This window comes from Acomys russatus, chromosome X (assembly GCF_903995435.1).
Source record: "Acomys russatus chromosome X, mAcoRus1.1, whole genome shotgun sequence".
Classification (NCBI taxonomy): Eukaryota; Metazoa; Chordata; class Mammalia; order Rodentia; family Muridae; genus Acomys; species Acomys russatus.
Window position 1 is genome coordinate 93886525 of NC_067169.1, and position 25788 is coordinate 93912312.

Here is a 25788-nt window from a genome sequence, read left to right on the forward strand (position 1 = left end):
CTGTTGCCAAGGTACATTCTGTTTTCTTGCTACTTTCAAAACTAAAGCTACACTACAAGGCCTGACACTTTCCCCTGTCACGCATCCTAGTTTGTCTTTATGTGAAAGATGGCTCTTTAGCTGGGCGTGGTGGCACACATCTTTAATCCCAGCACTCAGGAGGCAGAGGCAGGTAGATCTCTGTGAGTTCAAGGCCAGCCTGGTCTACAAAGCAAGTCTAGGACAGCCAAGGCTACACAGAGAAACCCTGTCTTGAAAAACCAAAACAAACAAACAAACAAACCACAAAAAAGACAAAAAACTCAAAAAAACAAACAAAACAAAACGAAACAAAAAAACCTCCCCCCAAAAAAACAGTAAAAGAAAGATGGCTCTTTGAAATACATATTTTCCTTAAAAGGACTGTGTGACAATGTAGTTAAAATACCTGGAAAAACCAAAACCAGCCTATGACTTCACTGCCTAGTAAGTGAAGTGTTTCCTTGAACTCACAGGCTAGTACATCGTTGAAAGGTACAATCCAAACTACGGCAATGTCAGTTTAAAAAAATTATCACCACTCCAATTAGTGTCAGGTTTTCACAGCTGTGACATGGTTTAAATTCCATAATCCATCCCCAAAAGGAGCCCACCCAAAGCAAAAAATCAAATTTATCCATCCATTATAAGATGATCCATCCATAGACTATATCTTAACCTGATACAGTCATCATATTGTAGTTTTTGGAAGGGCTTGTTCTGCCCAAGAGAAGTTCCTCCTTACAGCTGCTTCTGCCGTCTACCATTTGAACACTTGTGCTGTTTTGAGAGCTAGCCCCAGATGGCGAGGCTTCGTACAGCACACAGATGGAGCCATCCTCTCCAATCCTGTAGGACACTTCGTAGGGGTCAACCCAGAGCGTGAGTTCACTTGGGAGAAGCCTGAACAACTCTTGACTGCTCAGTCCAATCCGCTGGGCTGCCTGTCCAATCAGAGGATCCATCTTATGGTTGATGCGAATACAACGGTAACCTGATCCCTTGCACGGCTTTTCTGGGAACCAGTGATGTTTGTAATGTTCTGCCAGCAGCTCCTGGAGGCTCTGGCTGAAGGTCTGCAGCTGTCGCTCGCTCGTGAGCCCCTTGGTGCGGAGGAACTTGGAGATGAAGGTCGCGGCAGCACAGATTTCCACTATCATGGTGGCTACAAGGGCACAGAAGGGATGCATGGGGTTGGCAAATAAGTCAGCAATGTGGCCCCAAAGGCACACTTGGCCACCTCAGGCTTCTGCCAAGACCTGGTGGTCTAGAGAAAGCAAAGGCATATGACAGCTTCTAGCTTTAGGGGCCTTTCCCCAACTTTTCTTTTAGAGAAGGTTATTGGTAGGGGGAAGAGACAAGAGGAGCTGGGTAGCCTGGTTGTCACACTGCTCTGAGCTCCCCCCCCCAGCCACCCCTACCCCCAGCTCGGTAGCCTCTGAGGATTCCCAGTTTGTAGTTCCCGTTCCAAGGGGCAAATTTACCTTGCATTTTTATAGCATATTAAGGTTAAAGAGGCTGAGCACATAGGATAACCCTGAGTACATACTTTGGCTGTGCATGTGCAAAAGTGGAATGCATTTAGTAGTTTCGGCTGTTGGGAAATCTGCCTGACTAGAGGTGGGACTGGGAGTACGGGGATAGCACAAGAGTGGATCACCTTGCATACTGAGTACGAGGCTGGGCTTACTGCCAAGGTACTAGGTCCTAAGCAGTAATGCGATTTTTAGGGTCGTCGGGTAGGCGGGTGTGGGTTAGTCTCCACCACATGCCAGTAAGCAGGAAGCTTGACTGCAGCGTATACTGGTACTGTGTGGTTGGCAGTGGTTGGCATAGAGCGGCATAGCCCAAGCTAGGCCTGGGAGTGTGCTAATGTCGCCGATGGACAGGGTTATGGGTGAGTCAACAGGTCAAGAGCGGTGGACAAGCATTGCGATCCAATCTATGCCTGAGAGTTTGAGGTGTGCAAGGGCAGGGTCTTGATCACTTACCAGTTTGGGCTGGTGAGCAGGTAGATCGACCTCAGCTGGGCCTGAGACTGGTCAGATGGCACAAGTGTGAAAGGTCTGGGTCACCCAGGAGATTGGCTTGAGTGCGGGCTGTGGGACTGACGCTAGGCTTGGGAGTGTTTGTACGCCAGCAGCCGGAAGAACCTTGAACTCTCGCCAGGTTCAGATGGTGAACAGCCAGCAGCAGAAAGGACCTTGAGTTCTGAACAGGCTGTGATTGTATGCAGGCAGCAGTAGGAAGGGCCTTGAGTTATCAAGAGGCTGGGATGGTATGCAGCCAGCGGCAGAAAGGACCTTGAGCTCTTAACAGGTTGGGATGGTACAGCGTATGATTGGCTCCAACTAGAAAATGGACTGGCCCAGGCAGTGAAGGTCTTAGGATCTTAACAGTCAGGGATAGCACCCAGACTGCTTCGTACTGTGTGCGCCTGGGTATGTGCTAACTGTGCAGATGGGCAGGGTCCTGGGTTAGTTGTGAAACTGAGACAAACCGACTGACCAAGCCAAGGATGGGGCATCTCTTGAGTCTGGCGAGTACCTGGACTGCTTGACCCCCAACTTGGTCCGAGACTCTAAAGATGGCACAGGAGGACAAGAGTCTGAGTCATTCACAAGGCTGTGCTGACTTGTGATCGGCTGGACCTGAGATAAGCCTGGGAGTGTGAGGAAGGCACTAGAGGGGCTATCTTCATCACTGACCTGACACTGCTGTTGCTCAGGCTAAAAGCCCAAAGCTAGGCCTGTGAGAACGATGAAGGCAAGTATCTTTATTGGGCTTTTATTAGGCTAGACTGATGGGCAAACTGCTTGATGTCAGCTAGGCCTGGGTGTATGAGGATCGTGTGGGACAGGAGGCTCTTAATCACTTAATATGGTCTTCCAATGACCCTGTGTTTGTTCTAAACAAGTCTTGGATTATTAGGCTCATGAGCTTGGGAGGGTCTTATGCTGATCACTCAACAGAGGATACTAGTGGATAGGTGGCTTGGTCCCATATAGTTCTGGTGTGTATGGGAGAAAACAAAGGAGGACAAAGTTCTGAGTCAAAAAGAGCTGGCTGTGTGCAGGCTATGTGACCTGAGCTGGCCCTGGGTGTGTGATAATGTTATGGAAGAGCATAATATCTGGGTTGCTCAGCAGTCTGGTCTGATCCACAGTATGCCTGGGATTGTGAGACTCCATTATAGTCTAGGGGGGAGGCTAAGGATAACATTCTGGGTCACTCACTAACTGGGCTTGGCAGGCCTGCAGGCTACTTGACCTGAACTAGGCCAAGGAGTGTGAGGGTGGGGCATGAGGGCAGGGTCTTTCTCCTTATCAGGACGGGAGGTGCCCAGGCTGCTGCAGCCATTCTAGGACCAGAAATGTGAGGGTGCCCTTGGGAGTACAGGAGTCTGGGTCATTCATCAGGCTGGGTTAGATAGAGTACAGGCATTGCTACTCAAGCTATTGGGGGAGTATTAGCACCACACCATGATAGCAGGAGCTTGAGCTCTCAACAGGCTAGGATGATGTACGATCTGATTGACTCATGCTAAGTCAGGATGAGGATGGTTACGGCAGGGGAGATTTTTAGGAACTCACTAGGCTCTGGGGCAATTACAAGGCCTTGTGATTGGAGGATGCGGTGGCAGAGCTTGGTCTTGACCACTTAACAATCTGGGCTGGGAATATGGAGCTTACATGGAGGATGGTGGCCTGTGACGAGCACTAGGATATGCCAGCAATTGATCTACAGATCTCTGAGATGGCTGGATGATGGGGAATCCTGGTCACTCACTGGATTGATTTCTTCTTCAGGCTGTTTGGTCCAGGCAAGGCCTGGGAGTGTGAGGAGGGTACATAAAGAGAGTCGGTTACTATGGCACTAGAGCACTCATTGTTTCCTCTGGTGTCTACATTTCTTGACACCCCCCAAGAAGTCATGGAACCCTTAGGACTTTAGGGGGGGAATCATGGCACTAGGTAGAGGGAAGTGGAACAGAGGGCAGTGTTGGGAGAGGGGGCGGCATCTAGGACTTGATCACTTACCAAAGTAGGCTTAAGAACAGGCAACCTCACCGCAAGTCAAACACTCATTGTGGATATGGCAAAGGAGGACAAAAATATTATCTCACAGACTGATAGTGTTTGCAGCCTTTTTTTTTTTTTTTTTACTCAGGCTAGACCTGGAAGGATGGAAATGGTGGGAAAGAGAGAGATCAAGATGGCTTACCTGGCTGGGCCAGTCCACAGTCTGCTTGTAATTGTGAGATCACTCCTTATTCTAAGCAGGTAGATGAGGGCATCTGTCTAGGTCACAAAGGAGTCTGGGAGATGCCAGAGTGGAGCCATGTCAGGGCATATGAGAATGATACTAGAGTGCATGGTCTATGGAGATGTCCAGAGAGTGTAGTGGTCCATACCATTTACCAGGCTTGACTAGAGTACAGGCTGTGCACCACGAGATAGGCCAGCTAGTACCAGCAGGATAGGATCTTGAGCTCTCAATAGTCTGGGATAGTATAGTATAGAGGCTAATCTACCTCAGCTAGGTCAGTAGTGTGGGGATGGTGTGGAGGACAAGGTCATGGTCATTAAGCAGTCTTAATCGCTAGCCATGCTTCACCATCCCAGCTGGGGCTGAGAGTGCAGTAATGGTGTAAATTGGTGAGGTGCTGAGGCACTTACAAGACTGGGATGGTAAAAAGCAATGTGACCCAAATTAGGCCTGAGAGTGTGGGGATTCTATGTGAGGGGCAGTGACTTGACCACTTACCAGTCTGGTCCAGTGCCTGGGCTCTTTGGCAGCACCAGCTGGCCAGAGACTCTGAAGGTGGCAGAGGAGTTCACCATTTGGGATAGCTCATCGTCTAGTTGGAGAGCTGTTTGACCTGAACGAGGCCTTGCAGCCTGGGGAAGACTCTGGTTGTGGAGTCTCTTGACCACTCACCAGGTTGGACTGTTTCTCGGGCTCTATGGCCCAAGCTAGGTCTGTATGTTATAAACAGGAGGAGATATTGGGTACTCACTAGACTGGCCTGATAGACTATCTTCTTGGGAGCATGACATCGCTTGATAATGTTAGCTAGTACAGACAGATAAGGATCTGGGTAGCTAACCAGACTCAGCTGGTCCGTGAACTGCTTGACCCAAATGTGGGGTGAGCATGTGATGATGGCTCAGTAAGATAGGATCTTGATCCTATACTAGGCTATGCTGGAGTGCAGGCTGTTCACTCCAAACTATGCCCTGCAGTACTAGTGGGACACCTCAGTGTTGGAGACAACAGGCCATATGGCCAATGTTCAGCCATCTTGTCCAAGTCTGCACCTTTACGTCTCTGTCTTTCCCAAAGCTTGCCTTTCACCAGAAACTAGCTGACCCTGTTGTGAGTCAGCATTTAGACTAAAGCCAGATGAAGACAGAGCAAGATGCCCTGTGTGGCAGGACATTATGACCCTGCCTGGAATTCCCTATGTTTTGAGAAAGGCCTGCAGTTCGGTTGCTATAGCAATATGCTCCTCTGCCTTCTGACTTATAAAAGCTGCTGCCTGACTAATAAAGTTGGAGAGTTTGATCAATCAGACTTGCTCTCCTTCTTTGTGTCTTGCATTTTCAACAGGTGACCTTCCTCCCGAGTTTTAGTCGAACTCCGCGCACAGGCCGGGGCACCTCAGGATAGACCTTGATCTGTCACTATACTGACATGGTGTGCAGTCTGACTGAGTCCAATAGGCCAGGGAGTATGAAGCTAGCTCTGGTAGGTAAGAATCTTGGGAATTCACCGTTGTAGGCAGATGTACAGACTGGGGAACACCAGCGAGGTCTGGTGGAATGAGGATAGGTTCTTGGTTACTTACCAGTCTGGGCTGCTACCAGCCTGCTTGACTTGAGTGTAGTAATGGTTCAGGATGGGTAGGTTACTGGGTAATTCTCCAGGATGGGTTGGGACACAGACCACCTCTTATTGTGAGATCACAGTTAGTCTCCCTGACTTGGCAGGGGTGGACAGGGGTCTATCTAACCAACTAAGCCTGGGGCGTGGGCTGGTGGCAAGGAGGGGGTACCTATACTGCTTCACCCAAGCTAGGCATGTGACTCTGGGGAATATTGTGGGATTCCTATGGGTCACTCACTGTGTCAGGTTTGCATTGAAGAATGGAAAAAGAATGTTCCTCTGTATGATGTCTCTAAAGAAGGCTTTTTAAATTTTGTCATGGAAAGAGATTAATAAATCGGGGTAGTTTTACAAGGGAAGTTTACTTTACTGACCCAGAATTGTATACCTATATCATCAACCTATATGCTGTAGTTCTTAGGATGTAAAGGCTGATTACATGAGTTAGCAGAGTGGTAGATTAAGTACATGGCCTTTTAATGATCTCAAGGCATATTACTGTTGCTACTGCAGCTGTTTTGTTTTCTTTTTTGAGGCATTGTCTCTCTGTAGCTCCAGTTGTCCTTGAACTCTGTAGACCTGTCTGCCCTTGAGCTCAGCATGCTCAATGCATATTATTAACATTGTTTTAAGGTCTAGTTCCCCAAAAGTATGTCTATGCAGGTGATCCCGGTGAAGTGCAGTCAAGGCATGATAGATCAGCTTCTGTCAGTGTCACGTCATTCTTTAAGAGTGACAGAGCACTTCAAGGAAGAGCCAGACAAACTGAATGGCTGTCTTATTTTTTAAAAGTAAGATTTAATACTAAAAAACAATTACAGTTCAACTTGATTCACCTGTGTTGCTCTCTGAGCGTCTGAATTTGGGGAGAAAGCTGTAGAAACAGTTCATTGTCAAAAGCCCCTCCTCTACAGACCTTCAAGAACTCACTCAGACCCTTTCTCCTTTTCTTCTATTTAGTAGGCATCCCAAAAGTAAATCTTTATCATCAGGGTACTACAGCAAAAATTAGTTTATTCTGTGAGTTTGTCTCAGGAAGCCTGTTTGCTTCTTAGGGAAAGGGCTGGGTTTTTACTTATATTTAAAAAGGAGGACAGCGGGGAGGGGAAACTGCGGTTGGGTATGAGAGAAGAATGAGTTTTTAAAAAGAAGAAAAGAAAGGGCTATTGTTATTAATGCTTTTATTTTGGCATTCTATGAAAAGGAATTGTAACCAGGGAATGAAAAAAAGTTGGAGTTTTTTGGAGGGGGCATGTTTTTGTTGTTTTTGACTCAAGATGGAAATATGCTGGTAGTAATTTCTTTGTCATCTGTAGAAATGACTCTATAGGTTTTTGCCTATAGGTATTTTTAGCCCTTGCATTGGAGAATTATTTTGATAAAGAGGATATGCCAGAGAAATGAAAACCACAGAAGGCTACTTATGAGAGATGTTGGGAGGAGGAGGAGCAGGGCGGAGGAGAACTCTGAGAATGAATTAGGTTGTTTCTGATGGTTAAGGGGAAGGAGTCACACTCTTTTTTTCTTTTAATTCATTCATATTACTTCTCAATGGTTATCCCATCCCTTGTATCTTCCCATTTCTCCCTCCCTCCCATTTTGCCCTTACTCCCCTCCCCTGTGACTGTGACTGAGGGGGACCTCCTCCCCCTGTATATGCTCATAGGGTATCAAGTCTCTTCTTGGTAGCCTGCTATCCTTCCTCTGAGTGCCACCAGGCCTCCCCCTCCAGGGGACATGGTCAAATGTGAGGCACCAGAGTTCATGTGAAAGTCAGTCCCCACTCTCTGCTCAACTATGGAGAATGTCCTGTCCATTGGCTAGATGTGAGTAAGGTTTTGATGTTTACAGCACGTATATTCCTTGCCTTGGAGTCACACTATCTTAAGTGATAAATTTCACAGCACCTTTTGTCCTCCCCAAGGGGGAGGCCACTTGTGAGAAGGCATCATATGTCATTCTGAGTTAAGAATTAATTGTATTAGACATCACAAATCTTTGGGTCAGGCTGAAAACCTTCAGGGTATGATTGTACCAATTTTCATTTTAAATTCTGATCTTTTTATACAGAAATACAGTTTCAGTAAGCTAGGCCTAAGAGTTTGAGTATCGTGTGTGAAGATAGAGTGTTGATTGGTTTGCAGTGTGAGCTTGTGTTTAGGCAGCTTGATCAATGCCTCGGGTTATTAACATGGCAACGGAAAGCAATAGGCTGAATTACTCCCAGGTTGCATTTGTCAGCAATTTTATTGGAGATTGAGGAAGCAGCTTGAACTCTCTTGGGGCTGGGCTGTTGTTCAGGCCATACGACTTATTTGAGGAGGATACCCAAAGAGGAATGTTGATCACTAGACACCAGGTCACTCACTTTTTTTTCCTCTAGTGGCTACAAGTCTTGACCTGAATAAGTCCTAGAATTATTAGGATGATGGGAGAGGTCCAGGTCTTGGTCACTCTTTTGGATAGGTTGATGAACAGGCAACTTGACCACAGGTCAATTGGAGTCTCTAGTAAAGGCACAATTTGAAAAAGGTCTGGATCACTCACAGCCTAGGCTTGTGTGCAAGCTTAATGACCCAAGTCAGGCCTAGCGTGTGGTAATGGTGTGGAACAGGGGCCAGTTCTGGGCCACTCACAGTTCTTCGTGGATGGCCGGTCTGGGTAGGATTGTAAGATTTTTTTTTTTAAGCTATTCTGAGCTTATCTGGGAGGGGAAGGTTTTTCCAACCAGACTTGGCAAGGATGCGAGCAGCCTGATGAGAATTAGGCCTGCAGTGTGAAGATAGTAAAGGAGGGCAGGGTCTTCCTGACTGGCTGGTTTTCACGCTGCTTTAGTCAAGCTAGGCCTGTGAATGTGGGGATGGAAAGGCTGCGCCACCCAAACGACAGCTGAGCAAAATAGAATCTTGAACTCTCAACAGCCTGGGATAATACACAGTTCCATAGACCCAGTTAGTCCTGGCTATGTGAGGATGGCTGTGGCAGGCAGGGCTCGTGGGGATTGATCAGGCTTCATGACAACAGCAAGGCCAGGGTGTTTGAGGATGGTTTCTGAGAGTAAGGTCTTAATCAATCAATACTCTGAGCAGGTACTGGACTTTGGAACATAGGTTTTGCAAATGCAGTCAAGATTTGGCTCACTCCCCAGGCTGGCCTGGTGAGCAAGACTATGGGCCCCAGGTAGTCCTGGAATGATGCTGATGCATAAGGATACAGAGGTCTATGTGTTTCACGAGGCTTTGTGATCTGAATTAGGCTTAGCATTGTGGTAATGATAAGAAAGGCAGCCCATGGTGCCATGGTTAAGTGGGGGGGGGGGGGGGATGGGGGGGGTGAGAGTTGGCTCGCCTCTCTTGATGGGCTTGGTGCCAGGTGGTATGGGCAGGTGAGACCACCCAGTGACAGCAATGCTGATGGACCCTGAACTGGTGGACCATGCCTGTTGGAGAAGCTATCATAGAATCAGAGCCGCTGTGGCTGCTGTGTTCAGGGATGCAGCACGGCAGATGAATAAAGAAGTCAGGTTTGATGGTGGCACTCAGAGGAAGGATAGCAGATTACCAAGAAGAGACTTGATACCCTATGAGCATATACAGGGGGAGGAAGTCCCCCTCAGCCACAGTCATAAGGGAGGGGAGTAAGGGGAAAATGGGAGGGAGGGAGGAATGGGAGGATACAAGGGATGGGATAACCATTGAGATGTAATATGAATAAATTAATAAAAAAAGAAGTGGAAAAAAAAGAAGTCAGGTTTGACTGTAGTCAGGGGAGTCATCAGGGAAAACAGGAAGTCTCATGGAGGGGAAGGAGAATGAGGGGAGAGGAGCTGAGGAGGGAAGGGGATGGGGGAGGAGGTGTGAGAAGGGAGAGAAAATGAGCAGGGAGCAGGTAAGGAAAGAAGGGTGAGAAGAGAGAGGGGATGAGGAGGGAGGGGGATGGGGAGGAGGGGTTAGGAGGAGGGGAGGGCTTTTTTTCTTAAGAAGCTGGACATTAACAACAAAATAAACAACAGGCTGATTCCATGTGCAAACACACACAAGATGAAGCCTAACATGGTAAATAGAGAGTCAATTCTCAAAAGCCTACCAGGCCTGAGCAACACGGTCAGGATGATGCTTTAGTGATGTCCGGTTTCGTCCCTGTGCTTCCTCATGTTCACTGTGTCCTTGTGTCCCAGCATTGCCCTTTGTGTTAGGCAAACATGGTGTGGCAGGTCCTAGAGGGATGAAAACAAGAAAGAAAACGTATAGAGTGAGCCTGATAGCAGAGCAACAGTATCAGTCTTGGAAACACAAAATTACTAAAGTAGCTAAAGATAAGACAACTGCAAATAAACAGCAGACTTTTGTAGTGGATATAAACAGGTTTTTGTTTGGAACCCAAGAATGGGATGTGAAACAGAGTTGTATGAGGTTGTGCCCTGTTTTTCCACTGGAAACAGACTTGTGAGAGAACAGATGATGTTTGTCCACTGGGGGCATGGCCTTTGCCAGCTGATAAATATCCTAGTACGGACTCTGAGAGATATGTATATTGATCATTCATCAAGTGTTAAATGCAATCCTTTTGCCCTGCGGCTGGGGTTTATTGTAGCCTGGAGACATATATTTTGAACATTGATTATAGTGTTTCAGAGTTTCAGGCAGGTCAAGATTGTGGGTAATATATTCCCATGAATCTCCTCTCTTTCAGAGAGGTGAACACCAATATTCAGAGAAAAAGGACCTGTCTCCTACCCAACTGCTGACTCTCTCAGAATCTTTAATATGCACAACCTTGACTGTGAGTTATTGCAAGGAATCAGGACTTGAAATAATTTTGAGGAACACATATGGTTGTGAATACTTTTTGTTAGGTATGCCTAGAAAAAGAGGCTAATCCTTAGGAAACACATGCAGTGCAGAAACACAGGCCTCTTGGCCAGGGGCACATGCAGAGCTCATAAGGGCATGTTTCCTCAAAACCTCTACTCAACATTCAGAAATCATCTTTGAATATCCAGTTTAAGTAGGTCAGAGGCCTCACGAACAGCACAGACTTTGATAACTCATAATATCCTCACCGTGCCTGGACCCCAGACCCCAAGAAGACCCATCAGATTCCTTAGGAATCTTGTCAAGAGAAAGGAGAGAGAGAGGGAGAGGGGGGAGGATACTCCTTTCACAAGGGTGGAGAACCCCAAAATGCTCAGCCCTAAACACATGTGCAAACCCCAAATGGCCAGCCCTGTGCACCTGTGTGTGTAAGCATCACTACATGGACCCAGTAGGTCATATTTTTTGTGAGACTAATTAAGAAGTCATAGATTCCAGAGGGACTGGAAGAGCAGACACAGGAAGAATGGGAAAGGACAAGAAGGGGGTAGAAATGATACAAACACAGTACTCACATATGAATACCTACATGACATTTTTCTTAAATTTTTCAAAGGTCTCAATAGCAAGTCCCAGCATGTGCCCCAATCCCCCACTTAGTGAAGACTCTCAGAGGACATCCATGTTGGGCTAGTATCCAATTAGAAGTGAGTGTATGCCAATGTGTATCTTTCTGGGTCTGGGTTAACTCACTCAGGACAATCATTTCTAGTTCCATCCTGGAGCCCTACAAGAAGACCATCAAGGCTGCCAGATCTGGACCCAGCAGCCTGCACAAACTGCTGTACCAACCAAGGACAATGCAGGCAGTAAACCTAGACCCCCATGTCCAGATCTAGCCAATGGACAGCACATTCTCCACAGTTGTGAAGAGAGCAGGGACTGACTTTGCCATGAACTCTGGTGCCCCCTATTTCACCACTTCCCCTTGGTGGGGAGGCCTAGTGGCACTCAAAGGAAGGGGAAGCAGGCTATGAAGATGAGACCTGATAGGCTGTGATCACATGGTAGGGGAGGAGTTCCCCTTCTATCAGAGGTCTAGGGGAGGGGAATAGGATGAAAGAGGGAGGGAGGGGGAACTGGAAGTTACAAGTGAAGGGATAACAATCGGGATGTAATCTGAATATATTAGTTAAATTAAAAAAAATATCTGGGCATGGTGGCACAAAACTGTAACCCCAGCACTCAAGGAAGCCGAGGAATAGGCAGAGGCAGGTGGATCTCTGAGTTTGAGGCCATCTTGGTCTACAAAGCAAGTCCAGGACAGCCACAGCTACACAAGAAAAACCTTGTCTTGAAAAAAATCAAAGCAAATACAATACAAAATTTTCAAACTTCAAACACAGTACAGGCTCTGAAATGCCAGCACACCCTTTCTAGGAGATAGGAGGCATAGACAAGAAAACCTTTGGAAACCCATGGGAGCAGCTAGTCTCCCTTACATAGCAGGGAACAAGACAGACCCTGTGTCAAACAAAACGGAAGGCACCCAAGGTTGTCTGAGGACCTCCACATGTATGCTGAGGTAGGTGTGTACCCACCACATGCTCACAAATGACATAAACATAAAAGTCTCTCTCTCGTTTTAGGAAGGTGAATACGATGCTGAGAGAAATAGAGCTCTCTAATACCCACACAGTGATTTTTTTTAAACACAATGGGATCTGTGACATTGAAAAATCTTACTTTGAGACAGCACAGTGAAGGAGCACATGTCACAGTTTGAAGGGCTACTGGTGAGAAGGAACACGAGACCAAACTGAGAGTGAGTAATTTAGGCTAGGCAAGAGAGACCTGAACGCATAGCAAAACAGACCAGCATTAGGGCAGGCAAACAGCCTGCAAATGCAGGGCTGCCATAGGGAAACAAGGTCAAAGCATGGAACAGGCTCATGAGGGCAAGCCTGCCCCCAAATCTCGGATTTGGAAGTCACCAGTGAACACCCAGCTTATTGGTCAGAGGCCGCATGGACACCACAGGGACTCATAACAGCCTCCTCAAGGCCTGGCCCCAAGAAGTTCCACCAGACTCCTTCCAAAGGACCTGTCAGGAAGAACAGCAGGGACTCCTCTCCTGAGGGTGTCCTCTCAGACATCCCCAATTTTCCTGAAGTTGTGTAAGTCACGTTTTCAGAACCCCATGTGAACTGCTGAAAATTGTTTCCTTTGTTGCCCGCAGCTCCGTACATTGTAGATCAAGGTGCAAATCCAGGAGCCTGCAGGCTACTGATGCAGGAAGCTCCAGTCCTCTTGGGGAGGCTGAGCAAGCAGGGAGGGAATGGTCCTTGACCTCTGCAGCACCTGAGCTTCCGCAGAGAAGGACACCACCGCTTTCCCTGGTCACTATCAGGACATCCTTGGATTCTGATAGCAGCCACAGAAGAGAGGAGGAATGAAATAACAACAAGAATAAGATAAAAATAAAATTATGAAGGGTCCAGGTGGTGTGGGGCAAGGAGAGGGACGTGTGGGGAGGTGTCAAGTGGTAATCTTGGGTCCCAGGCCTGAGCTCTGAGTGTTCTGAGATGGCGGCCGAGTGTGTCTGACCCTCAACATCCCTGACTATGAAATGGAGGTGGCATTAGCAGTCCATTACAAGACTGACATAAAAGATCAAGGGGGCAAACATATAGGGTGTGTCACCTCATTACTTCAGCTCCACAAAGCTAATGTCACCAACTGATTTTCATCTCAATATTCACACCAGGTTCACTGATCTTTGGCCAGAATGTTGTGTCAGAGTGCTAGACAGTCCATTTTGTAATCTTTGTTGTTGTTACTTTGTTTGAGACAGGGTTTCTCGGTGTTAGCCTTGGCTGTCCTGGACTTGCTTTGTAGACCAGGCTGGCCTCGAACTCACAACAATCCACCTGCCTCTGCCTCCTGTGTGCTGGGATTAAAAGCCTGTGCCACCACTGCTCAGCGGAGCTCCTAGTCTTAAACTAATCCAACAGACAGAACAAGTGTTTGTGTGTGTGTGTGTGTGTGTGTGTGTGTGTGTGTGTGTGTGTGTGTGTGTTTCCAGGACAGAGTTACTCTGTATAGCCTTGACTATTCTGAGCTCACTTTGTGGACCAGGCTGGCCTCAAAATCACAGAGATCTGCCTCCCTTTGCCTCCCAGAGTGCTGGGATTATAGGCGTGAGCCACCATTCCCCTCCAATATATTATTTTTTTAAATTTAACTTACTCACTTTGCATCCTGATTGTAGCCTGCCTCCTCTCCTCCCAGTCCACTCCCTCATGCATCTCTCCCTTCATTTTTCCCTCTCCTCCTCAGAGAAGGAGGAGGTCTCCATGGGTACCAACCCACCCTGGCACATTAAGTCCCTGCAGGACTAAGTGCATCCTCTCCTACTGAGGACAGAGAAGATGGTCCAGTTAGGGGAATGGGATCCAAAAAAAGGCATCATAGTCAGAGAGGGCCCCCACTCCAGTTGCTGGGGGATACACATAAAGACCAAGCTGCACATCTGCTACATATGTACAGGGGTCCTAGGACCAGTCTGTGAATGCTCTTCAGTTGGTAGTTCAGTCTCTGTGAGCCCCACAGGCCCAGGTTGTTTGATTGTGTAGGTCTTTTTGTGGAGTCCTTGAAACACCACCCCCTGGCTCCCTCAATCATTCCTCCAGCTCTTCCATAGGACTCTCCGAGCTCTGTCTAATGTTTGACTGGGGGTCTCTCCATTTGTTTCCATCAGCTGCTGAGTGAAGCCTCTCAGAGGATAGGTATGCTAGGCTCCTGTCTACAAGCACAGCAGAGTAACATTAATAGTGTCATGGATTGCCTCTCTCCCATGGTCATGGATCTCAAGTAGGACCAGTCTTTGGTTGGCCATTCCTTCAGTCTTTGCTCCATATCTGTCCCTGCACATCTTGTAGGCAGGAAAAATTTTGGGTGGAAGATTTTATGGGTGGGTGGTGTCCTTATCCCTCCACTGGAAGTCTTGCCTGGCTAGTGTTCTAAAGGCAGAACAAATCATGTACCAGTTTTGGAGGAGAATTTTATAATTATCTATTGGCAGTGGGGATTGAATAAAAGGAGTTTGGAAAAAATGGAATAAAATGAAGTTCTGAGAACGTGACTTACACAACTTCAGGAAAATTGGGGATGTCTGAGAGGACACCCTCAGGAGAGGAGTCCCTGCTGTTCTTCCTGACAGGTCCTTTGGAAGGAGTCTGATGGAACTTCTTGGGGCCAGGCCTTGAGGAGGCTGTTATGAGTCCCTGTGGTGTCCATGCGGCCTCTGACCAATAAGCTGGGTGTTCACTGGTGACTTCCAAATCCGAGATTTGGGGGCAGGCTTGCCCTCATGAGCCTGTTCCATTCTTTGACCTTGTTTCCCTATGGCAGCCCTGCATTTGCAGGCTGTTTGCCTGCCCTAATGCTGGTCTGTTTTGCTATACATTCAGGTCTCTCTTGCCTAGCCTAAATTACTCACTCTCAGTTTGGTCTCGTGTTCCTTCTCACCAGTAGCCCTTCAAACTGTGACATGTGCTCCTTCACTGTGCTGCCTCAAAGTAAGATTTTTCAATGTCACAGATCCCATTGTGTTTAAAAGAAAAACCACTGTGTGCGTATTAGAGAGCTCTATTTCTCTCAGCATCGTATTCACCTCCCTAAATGAGAGAGAGAGAGAGACTTTTATGTTTATGTCATTTGTGAGTATATGAGTACGTAGTGGATGCATGCCTACCTCAGCATGCATGTGGAGGTCCTCAGGCAACCTTGGGTGCCTTCCGTTTTGTTTGACACAGGGTCTGTCTTGTTCCCTGCTATGTAAGGGAGACTAGCTGCTCTTATGGGTTTCCAAAGGTTTTCTTGTCTACGCCTCCTATCTCCCAGAAAGGGTGTGCTGGTATTTCAGAGCCTGTACTATGTTTGATGTTTGAAAATTTTTAAGAAAAATTTGATGTCAGTATTCATACGTGAGTACTGTATTTACATCATTTCTACCCCTTCCTCTCCCTTCGCATTCTTCCTGTGTCTGCTCTTCAAGTCCATAGACAATTATAGGATATTGATACTACCCTTGGTGTCTCCCAGAAACTGCTATAAGCACCACGCAGTTCAGACACAGAGCAGGAATCAAGCTGGAACTGACCTGGCAGCCTCCTCCCTGAGGAATAGCTCTCCTAATGTTAAATGGTGCTGTATAAGCTGCCAAGGACGAAAAGTAATCAATAGTCGTATTCAGCCATAAAGTCTACAAACCACACCAATTATAACACCTAAAGGTAAGCCCAACAGTGCAATAGTGGCAATTATATATTGGAAGTAAGCAACAACTTTCTAATTGGACATAAGATCCGTTAATAGGAGGGAATCAGTCCCTACTATAAAACTAGCCAACTATCCATATCTGGAGAGGTCATAGGCCCTAGAGGAAAACCTACTACTGCCATTTTTCTAACCCGATTGATTTAGTGTGTGTGTGTGTGTGTGTGTGTGTGTGTGTGTGTGTGTGTGTGTGTGTGTTGCAATATTCCCTCCAAATTGAGACATTCGCTCCGTGAAGTAAGGGGAGGCTTATGAACCCCAGGAAGCAAACAAAGGGCCTCGGGTTGGAAAGAACAGGAAAACTTGGAGGTTTCTTGGGAGCCACAACACAGCAGTGAAAAAAAGATTAAACAATTACAAGGGTTGAGGCTCTAACCAGCCAAATTGAGGGGAAGAAAAGAGGTATTCAGATAATCAAACTGCCTACAGCCTTCATAGAAAGCTCCAGGAGTCCAGGTTTGGAGGAGTCTTCAATTGTGTTAGGGTGAGCTTTTTGGTGATATCGCCACTTTTGTGTTATTCTGTACCATATAAGTAAGTTGTCACCCATTCTCCTGTTAGCAATCCCAATTCAAAAAAATTCATTGGTTCACCAAATTGCACATTAGTACAGTTGTTATGGGCTTCTCTTTATGGAATGAATAGGTGTGTGTGTGTGTGTGTGTGTGTGTGTGTGTGTGTGTGTGTTACGTCTTTCCAGAGAAAGTCTATCACACCATAGCATGCATGCACACATATACCACGGTGTGTATGTGGCAATTAGAGGACAACTTACTAAAAGTTGGTTCTCTCCTTCCATCACTGGGTCCAGGAATTGAGACTCAAATCAGCAGGTTTGGTGCAGGCCTCTTTATCCACTGGGCAGTATCTCAAATCCAATACATCTAGCTTTCACATAGTTTCTGTGATCTGAAGTCAGGCCACCAGGCTTTGGTGACAAGTACTTTACACACAGAGCCACATACCCAGCTCTAAAACCAGATATTTTTGCAGAAGTAGCCTTTTCTATCACCCCACTCACCCTCTTTCTGCCGCTCTGTAATCTTTCGTGATAGGATGTGTTTTCAGGTTGCAAGACCCTCCTATGATGAAACAAAAATGTTTGCATTTAATATCTCAGAATTTCATAATAATGTTACCCTTCCTAGTGTGAAAAAGGGAGGGTTTTTTTCCTATCAAAATTAGTTAGCCCAATATGGGCTCGTATTTCCTGAACCTCTCCTTTGCTCTTTGCAGCGCTTCCCCAATCCTCTTAAGTTTCCACCAATGGTGTGATAGGCTGTCACCACCTAGTCATGGATAAAAGACAGAGTCCATCTCAGCCAAGCATTCTCAGTGACCCGTTTTGGAGTCTAGCAGATACTTTTAAAAAAAGAAATTCTCAAGCCGGGCGTGGTGGCGCACGCCTTTAATCCCAGCACTCGGGAGGCAGAGGCAGGCGGATCGCTGTGAGTTCGAGGCCAGCCTGGTCTACAAAGCGAGTCCATGATGGCCAAGGCTACACAGAGAAACCCTGTCTCGAAAAACCAAAAAAAAAAAAAAAAGAAATTCTCTTGCCAATTTACTTTTCTTTCGTTCATGTGCTCCTTTGTTCGACACAAAGATTATTTTCCCCCAACACCAACTAAAAAACAAAAGCATCCTGTCTGTGGAGTTAAATATTTTGTTTGTTTTCAGTGCTAGGCCTGGGACAAAGGCCCTAAGAGATAACTCTGAGATTAACTGGTTAGAATATTGCCTAGTGTATGCATTTCTTTAACCTCTGGGTAAAGTGCTGTAGTCTACAGAGCTGTTCCAATGCCCTCTCAGTTTGAAGTTTTAATTTTCCCCGCAACATGAAGAGGGCCCGAATCCCATGATATGTCAGCATTTTCGTCTGTGACCATCCCTAGAGAAGACACTATATGCGAGTTCTGACAAATATTTTGTTTTAGGAATCTGGCATATTTAGACTTTGTCATGGTGACCATTGGGATTTTTGTTTGTTTGTTTTGTTTTGTTTTTTTGGTACTGGATCTTACAAAGGAAACTGCTTTCAATTCTGCTCCTGTGCCTAGCTGGACATTCAGTGTCGTCAAAAAAATAAAGAACAGAAATCCCTAACCTGTAATGTCAACTTAATTCCTGACACGGAGAACACTGGGCTGGCCAATTGGAAAGTGGGGCAATGAGACATTCCCAAAGTTTGACAGTGTCCTTTTGAATTATTTTCCCTGTTTTCTGCCTCCAAATAACCTTAAAATCCATCATTAGTCTTCCTCAGTGGCTTCTCTTGGAACGCAGCATTTTTTGCTTCATGCAGGTTTTTTCTCAGGCCTCCTCAAGCCAACTATATCTTCTCGCGGAGTGATCCTCCTCTTTACGCCCACACATACCCACCGCCGCCCCCCCACTTCCGCAGCTAGCCACACCCAGAAGCGTGTTATGTGTGTACATGCGCAGCTTGATGTAAGGGTTTTCGCCCGGGGAAGCAGGGAGGTGCTTTCACAGTAGGCTCCGTCTGTAAAGCTCTGGCAATGGAGAGCAAGTACTTCTACTTCGACCTCGACTATTATGGGGTGGGCTTCTATGAGGAAGAAATAATGCCCGAATCTCAGCAGAGGGCGGCTGCGGCAGCATCCCGTTTCCGCTTTGGGAGAGGGGTACGAGTCCTGCATGAGCTAGGCCTTGATGACCCCATGAGCTCTAAATACAACCACAACCATGACTACAACCACGAAACAAAGAAGGAAAAGCAAGCCAAACCCAAAGAAGCCCGATGGGGGAAGCTTGAGGGGCCTGGAAAAGCAGCTGGAGAAGTTTCTTCTCGCCCCAACCGGAGGAGAGTAAAACACCTCAAGTTCACCAAAGGACAACTGTGTGAACTGGACAAAGTTTTCCAAAAAACCCATTATCCTAATGCATCCCAAAGGTATGTATGTACATGCTTTTTTCCCCCAGAATCTACTACTGTTTTGTAGGACTTTGTTCCTTTACTCTCTCCTAGCCTCTGTTTCTTCATTAAAAAATAATATATCCTTAGTATTGAACTTACAAGCCCTAGAAATGGTAGGACAGTTGTCTTTCACCACATTATATCCCAAGTGCATTTTATGTTTATAACTTAAGACGGTGAATTACCAAGGGCTGCTTTGCCCCAAGTCTAGCCCAACCGAGGCCTGAACTTAGGAACTTCAAGTCGCCATCTCAGCCTCCCAAGTAGATGATGTAAGTTTGGTACCTGGCTTGGCCTCCTTCCCCTCTTGGCTCTGAAACCATAAATTCTTCAGCTGACTTTATGGTGGAAGTGAGGAGGATGGCCTCTGAGGCTAAATGTCAAACTTGTTATGCACTTTGGGGGGAAAAAAACAAAAAAAGAAAGAAACAAACAACAACAACAACAAAAACCAAGGCGTCATAGTTCTCCTGGTGAGGTGTTTTCATTTTACAGTTACCTTAAAAAGAAACATAAAAGCCACTGCCTAACCCAAGTTAGACAGTGTTTTTTCAAAATTTTTGGGGAAAGGTTTTCAGAGTGTCTTATAATGCTAAAACAAAACTTTGTTCCTATTTAACTTTTGTCCCTGACGCTCCCTCTCGTCTGTCTAGCAATCTCCCTGGCTACCTTTAATGTTTTGACAAGATGAAGCCACTTCTAAAGAATCCTATCTGTGTATGTGTGTGGAAATGATGAAATGAGTATTTGCTAAATTGGGGCAGGGCTAGCAAAATAAAAATGTGAAGAAATTACACAGGTGTGCCCTCCTTCCCTGCTCCCCCCACCCCACCCCCGCCGCCAGTGGCAGTGGCTAACCTGTGTCCCTTTCTCTCTACAGAAAGGCGCTTGCCAAGCTCATTCATGTGGACGAGAAGAGGGTGAAGGTAAGTCGACGTTCAGCAGGGTGCTCACCTCAGATTTGCTCCAGGACAGGTATGGGCCTTGGCTTACACACCTAGAGCTCCTGTGTCTAGCAAGACATCGACTAAACTGTTCTTGGAAGTAGAATGTGTTCTTAAAAAGCAGATGCCAGCTAGTGTGTCTTCCCTCTTGCTGCAAGTAGAGCAACACGTTTTCCTAAAGGAAATGAAAGTGAAGAAACTGGGTTTCCTGTTCTCTAGGGGGAAGGAACTGTGTTTTATTTTTTAATGCCTACATATAGCATATATAGGTATAATTACGCAGGTATGCATGTCATACACACCTGCATGCCCCCTAATGAACACTGTAGTGGGTATGGATACTCTGAGGATCCCCTGCAGAGTATTTCTGTCTGGCGTCATGTCACAGCTTGGGGTCACCATGAAAATCCTTAAGTTGGCAAGAAGAAGCATGAGGAGAGGTTTCAGTTGTATCAAATGACTGAACACTAAACACATGCAGCTAGCTAACAGAATGAGGGAATAAAGGTGGCATAGGGGATGATTTGCCTTCATACATAATGAGGAAAATTGTTTAAAGTGAAAAAGATGTGGGATAAGATCTGGAAAGCCCTTGGGCCTGGCTCCTCTGCTTTTCTTTTGTAGGGTTTTAGTAAGGTGGCACAGACAAACGCAGCTCTGAATTTAAATTTCCCAGCTTGGTATTGTGTGTCAATTCTAAGATATTGCCCCAAATCTGCTTTAATTATGAAGAAGGCGAGGTTTGACAGCTCTGAAAGTCTGTCTAAAGAATGACCCTGATAGTATCCAGAATTGGGCATACAGCTTGTTTTCCAAAAGCTTCTGCAGAAGAGAGAGTCTCGTGCTGTGTGCGCTAAGTAACTTTGGTGGGTTTTAGTGGTGGTGGGACTGAAACCAGGATCCCCCATGCTGGGAGCACAGCCTCCACCCTGGGTAGTACTTGCAGCCCTGTGAACTCTGTTCTGCTGTGAAGGGGACAATATGCCATATGAAGTTTCATGTTGTGTCTTTCCATCACAATATTAATTGCTCCATATGATAAGCCAGCCTCTATCTTGGTCTGATTTCAGGCTTGGTTTAAAAATAAGAGATCTAAGTACAAGATAAAAAAGGACACACCTGGTACCCTGAGCAACGCTGTCCCTGAGATGAAGGAAGATCCCAAGAGTGCCTGTGTTCCTGAGGAGCCAAACAGGTTCATCCTGTACAAGCAACATCCTGGCCAATTCTGCTGGTCATGAAAGCATTGTCTTGTCACATACAATAGCAATAAAGAAGAGATTTCGCAAAATATTAGTTACACTTGTCATCTCTTTCCCACCGAATGGGGTAACCATTTGCTCAGCTTTGTGTTACATGGAGGCCAGAAGAGAGGGCCAAAACTTGTACCAAAAAAGTGACACCTGTTTGTCCAGCAGAAGAAGAGAATATGGCGGCCATGCACATTTTATACACAGAGTGGGCCTCGGTCTCCATATTCTTCTGCACTGCAGGGAGCAGGGGCATAGCCTACTTGGACTTAGCATCTCTTCCTCGTGAGGAAGTTCTTGGAGAATAGTAGTATGCATAGAACTAGGAAGCCATGAGGGCAAGCTTGGCAGTAGTATGAAGAGTAATGACATGTGTTTTAGGGATGAAACATTGAACAAAACTATACAGCTGTCCAGAGTTACAAGTGAATAGATTAAAGGGTATCCTCAGAACCTGGAAGGAGGTGGGAGAGGCCAGAGGTGTGCAGGGAAACCTCCTGGTTACTAATCCCCATGGAAGAGAAGGATCCCAGAGTAGAAGTGGGAAGGTGGGCATCTGCCTTATTCCCTTGTCAATAACTACGTGTTCTATAAAGGGTATCGTATTTCTGTTTATAATATTTAAAGATGAACAGCAATTTAATTTATTATAAAGTTGATTCAAAATATACATAAAACCTGCAGGTAGTGTTACAGCATTCAAGACCAACAGACAAAAGTTCTTTCAATTTAAAGGATTTTCAAGAAGCAAGTTTATCTACAGCAACGTGACAGTAGCCTACTTTACCAGTCTGAGAACTGCTGCAAAATGGGAAGATAGGGGCTTAAGTGTTTTTAAAACTCATTTTTAAAATTAATTTATTCATATTACATCTCAATGGTTATCCCATCCCTTGTATCCTCCCATTCCTCCCTCCCTCCCATTTTACCCTTACTCCCCTCCCCTATGACTGTGACTGAGGGGGACCTCCTCCCCCTGTATATGCTCATAGGGTATCAAGTCTCTTCTTGGTAGCCTGCTATCCTTCCTCTGAGTGCCACCAGGTCTCCCCATTCAAGGGACATGGTCACATATCAGGCACCAGAGTATGTGTGAAAGTCAGTCCCCACTCTCCACTCAACTGTGGAGAATGTCCTGTCCATTGGCTAGATCTGGGTAGGGGTGTGAGGTTTAGGGCCTGTATTGTCCTTGGCTGGTGCCATAGTTTGGGCGGGACCCCTGGGCCCAAATCTGCATATCATAATTTTCTTCTTGTAGGTTTCTAGGATCCTCTGGATCCTTCAACTTTGCCATTCTCCCATGCTTCTCTCATCTGGAGTCCCAATAGGATGTCCTCTCTTTTTTAATTTTATTTAATTAATTAATTTATTTTTTAGGGGCTTAAGTTTTTATTTTCTGCTATGTTGAGCATTATCATGTTTTTCTTGTTGTTTGGTTTTTGTTTTTTTACTTTTTCTGAGCAAGCAGTGGTTAAAGAAGATTACAGAACCAGAATGAATGTCTGTTTAATATTTTAAGATAACAATGATTATTATATATAAGGGAGAAATTTGGGGGAAGTGGGCCAGGTGACTCTGAAATCAGTCTCCTCTTTATATTGCTGTCAAAACTTAACTGCTGAAAGGCCTGACGTTAGGGTCATGGTACAGATATCCTGTTCTTAACTTTTAGGAAAGCTGCATGGTGGTTGCATCCCTTTAATCTCAACACCTGGGAGGCAAAAGCAGGCAGATCTCTGTAAGCTTGAAGTCAATCTGGTTTACAGAGTGAGTTCCAGGACATCCAAAGATACATCGAGAAACCTGTCTATAAAAACAAGCAAAAGAAAGGAAGGAAGGACAGAAGGAAGAATAGAGGGAAAGAAAATAAACCCTTACGCTAAGGATAAGGTCCTGCTGACTCCTAGGATTTTCTTTTTTGTTGTTGTTGGTTTTGTTTTGGGGTTTTGGGGTTTTTTGTTGTTGTTGTTTTGTTTTTTGGTTTTTTTGTTGTTGGTGGCAGTGGTGGTGGTGGTGTTTTTTGGAGAGGGTTGGTTTTGTTTTGATTTGTTTTGAGACAGGGTTTCTTTGTGTGGCCTTGGCTTTCCTGCACTCTCTTTGTAGACCAGGCTGGCCTAGAACTCACAAGAGATCTGCCTTCCTATGCCTCCCTGAGTGCTGGGATTACAGGCGTGTGCCACCACACCCAGCTGACTCCTAAGATTTTTTCCCTTTTCTTCTTTTTATTTAAACACTAACTTAGTTTAAAACTTAGTTTGAGACAGAGCTAGTTTTCAACCATTAAAGTGGCAACTAGTGTACACATTTCTAAAAGTTTCTCTGTTACTATTTTAAATTTAGAGAATTTTGTACTTGTGGTATTTCCCAGGCTGTTTTGAACAAATAGAAGACTGTAGACACTATTGAGAGTCTAGAATGGAGGATACCTTTAGTGGCTCTGCAAAGCCCTTCCTTGACTCTGTAGAAATCTCGAGGTATTCCCCCTTCCTCCCTGCCTACACAGACTCCACTTTGAATGCTTTTCCTCAGTGAACATGGAGTCTGTCAAGCCTTCATGGTTTTCAGTTCTGGAAGCTTCAAGAAGGCTCACAGAGCTCGCTGGCTGTCAGAGTCAGGAGGAAATTTTGCCTCCCTGGGACCAGATATGGGCAGTGCCAAACCTTGTGAGAGCAGGCTAAGAACCATTCCCTCCTATTGGAAATTTCAGCTGTGTGCTGAGCTTTCAGTTCTTAACCCTGCAGAGCTCCGTAACGATTTGTGCAAATGACCCAAAATGTGAGCATCTGCCTTGGTCAAGGAACTCTTGGCCAGGAGAAAACAAAGGTGAAACCAGAGTTAGCTGTGGATAAATACACTGGGAGATATTTTTCTCCTCTCACACTGGGGTTTCAGTTGAGAATACTCCAGATATGACATGGGCTTGAGGAACTCTAGTCCATTAGGGCTCCTGCTACCCTCAGATACAGTGGTGGGCATCTGGAATCCCAGCACACATACAGAGCGATATCCTGCAGAGACAGGAGAATTGACTGCAAGCTGTTGGGCTAAGTCCCACAACAAGGAAACATTGTCCAGAAACAAGAGGGACACTGCCTTGAATACCACAGAGGCCCAAAAGAGCCTCCTAAAAGTTCTTGCCTCATATTTACCCTTCACAGGTGTGTCTGTGCTCCTTCTGTCCGGTTCTCTTTTACGCCACTCCCTTTCCCTCACCTTATTCTCTGTCACATGCCCAACACACACACGCACGCGCGCGCGCGCGCGCGCGCGCACACACACACACACACACACACGTAAGTAAAATAAACTCTGGAAAATAAGGTGAGGGAGTCTCCTGAGGAATGACAGCTGAGTATGTCTTCCTGCAATTTTTTTGTTTGTTTGGTTGGTTGGGTTTTTTGTTTTTCGAGACAGGGTTTCTCCCTGTAGCCTTGGCTGTCCTGGACTTGCTTTGTAGACCAGGCTGGCCTCGAACTCACAGTGATCCTCCGGCCTCTGCCTCCTGAGTGCTGGGATTAAAGGTATGTGTCACCATGCCCGGCATCTTCTTGTATTTTTTTAACCCACAACCCCAAATGTGCACACACCGAACAAAAATTTCACAACTAAAATGAATATACCTGTAAGCAAACACATGATATAGTCAATTCTATTTCTCAGCTAGTTTCTTATTAGATTTTTAAGTCAGTATGTGTGTGAGCATGACACGACGAGTGAAGCTGGGGAGGTCAGAGGAGAGGCTAGGACAGGTCTTTAGGAATGGCATCATGTCCCTTAACCCACTGAGCAATCTCACTGGCTACACTAGGGAGTTCTCTTTTTCTTTTTCTTTATGTTCTATGTGCATTGACGTTTTGCCTGCATGCAGGTCTCTGTGAGGATGTCAGATCTTTGAGTTATAGTGTAAACTGCCATGTGCGTGCTGGGAATTAAACCCCAGTCCGTTGGAAGAGCAGTCAGTACTCCTAAACGCTGAGCCATCTCTCCAGCCTCGGGAGTTCTTCAGACAAACTTTAAGGTTCTGACAAGATGAAGTCACCTGTAAAGAGTCCTATCTGTGGGGAAAAAATGATGAAATGAGTACTTGCTGAGTTGGGGCGGGGCTAGCAAAATAAAAAATGTGGAGAAATTACGCAGGTGCGCTCTCCTTCCCGACCCCTGGGTAGATAGCTGTACCCACCCCCACATTTCTTGTTCCTTATTTTGCTCTGGACAGATCTGTTGTTTTGTGACAAATGTTTGCATGGCACCCGTGCACGCACGCGAACACCACCACCACCACCACTACTACTACTCCTGCCAGTGCCCAGTGCTCATCTTCATGACTTTCTGATTCTGTTCACATTACCTTCCCCAATACTTTCCTCTTCACAGAAACGCTGAGGGAACTCAGTAGCTGTAACACGGGCCACAAAAGTCCCAGGGAAGGTCCTGACAGGCACCTAGGAGGCTGCAAGAGAGTGTAAAGAAAGAGCAGTGCTGCCCTCAAATGCTGCAGAGGCAGAGTCTCTCCTTGTTCTGCCAGGGATGGTGCGACCACTATGTGGTCCAACCCCCTCACCTGCTCTGAGCTGCCTTTTTTTTGGTAGAAATTTTCA

General features: G+C 46.0%; 2 protein-coding genes across 2 annotated transcripts; one reads left to right on the forward strand and one right to left on the reverse strand.

Moving 5' to 3' along the window:
* Positions 1–559: 559 nt before the first annotated feature.
* Btg1 (BTG anti-proliferation factor 1) lies at positions 560–1208 on the reverse strand. Its single transcript, XM_051141229.1, has one exon. It carries the CDS (start codon positions 1206–1208, stop codon positions 693–695), a length of 516 nt encoding a protein of 171 aa, XP_050997186.1. The 3' UTR covers positions 560–692.
* Positions 1209–18577: 17369 nt separating this feature from the next.
* Positions 18578–21181, forward strand: LOC127185581 (rhox homeobox family member 1-like). Its single transcript, XM_051142020.1, has 3 exons — positions 18578–18972; positions 19877–19922; positions 21011–21181. Exons 1-3 carry the CDS (start codon positions 18578–18580, stop codon positions 21179–21181), a joined length of 612 nt encoding a protein of 203 aa, XP_050997977.1.
* Positions 21182–25788: the final 4607 nt, after the last annotated feature.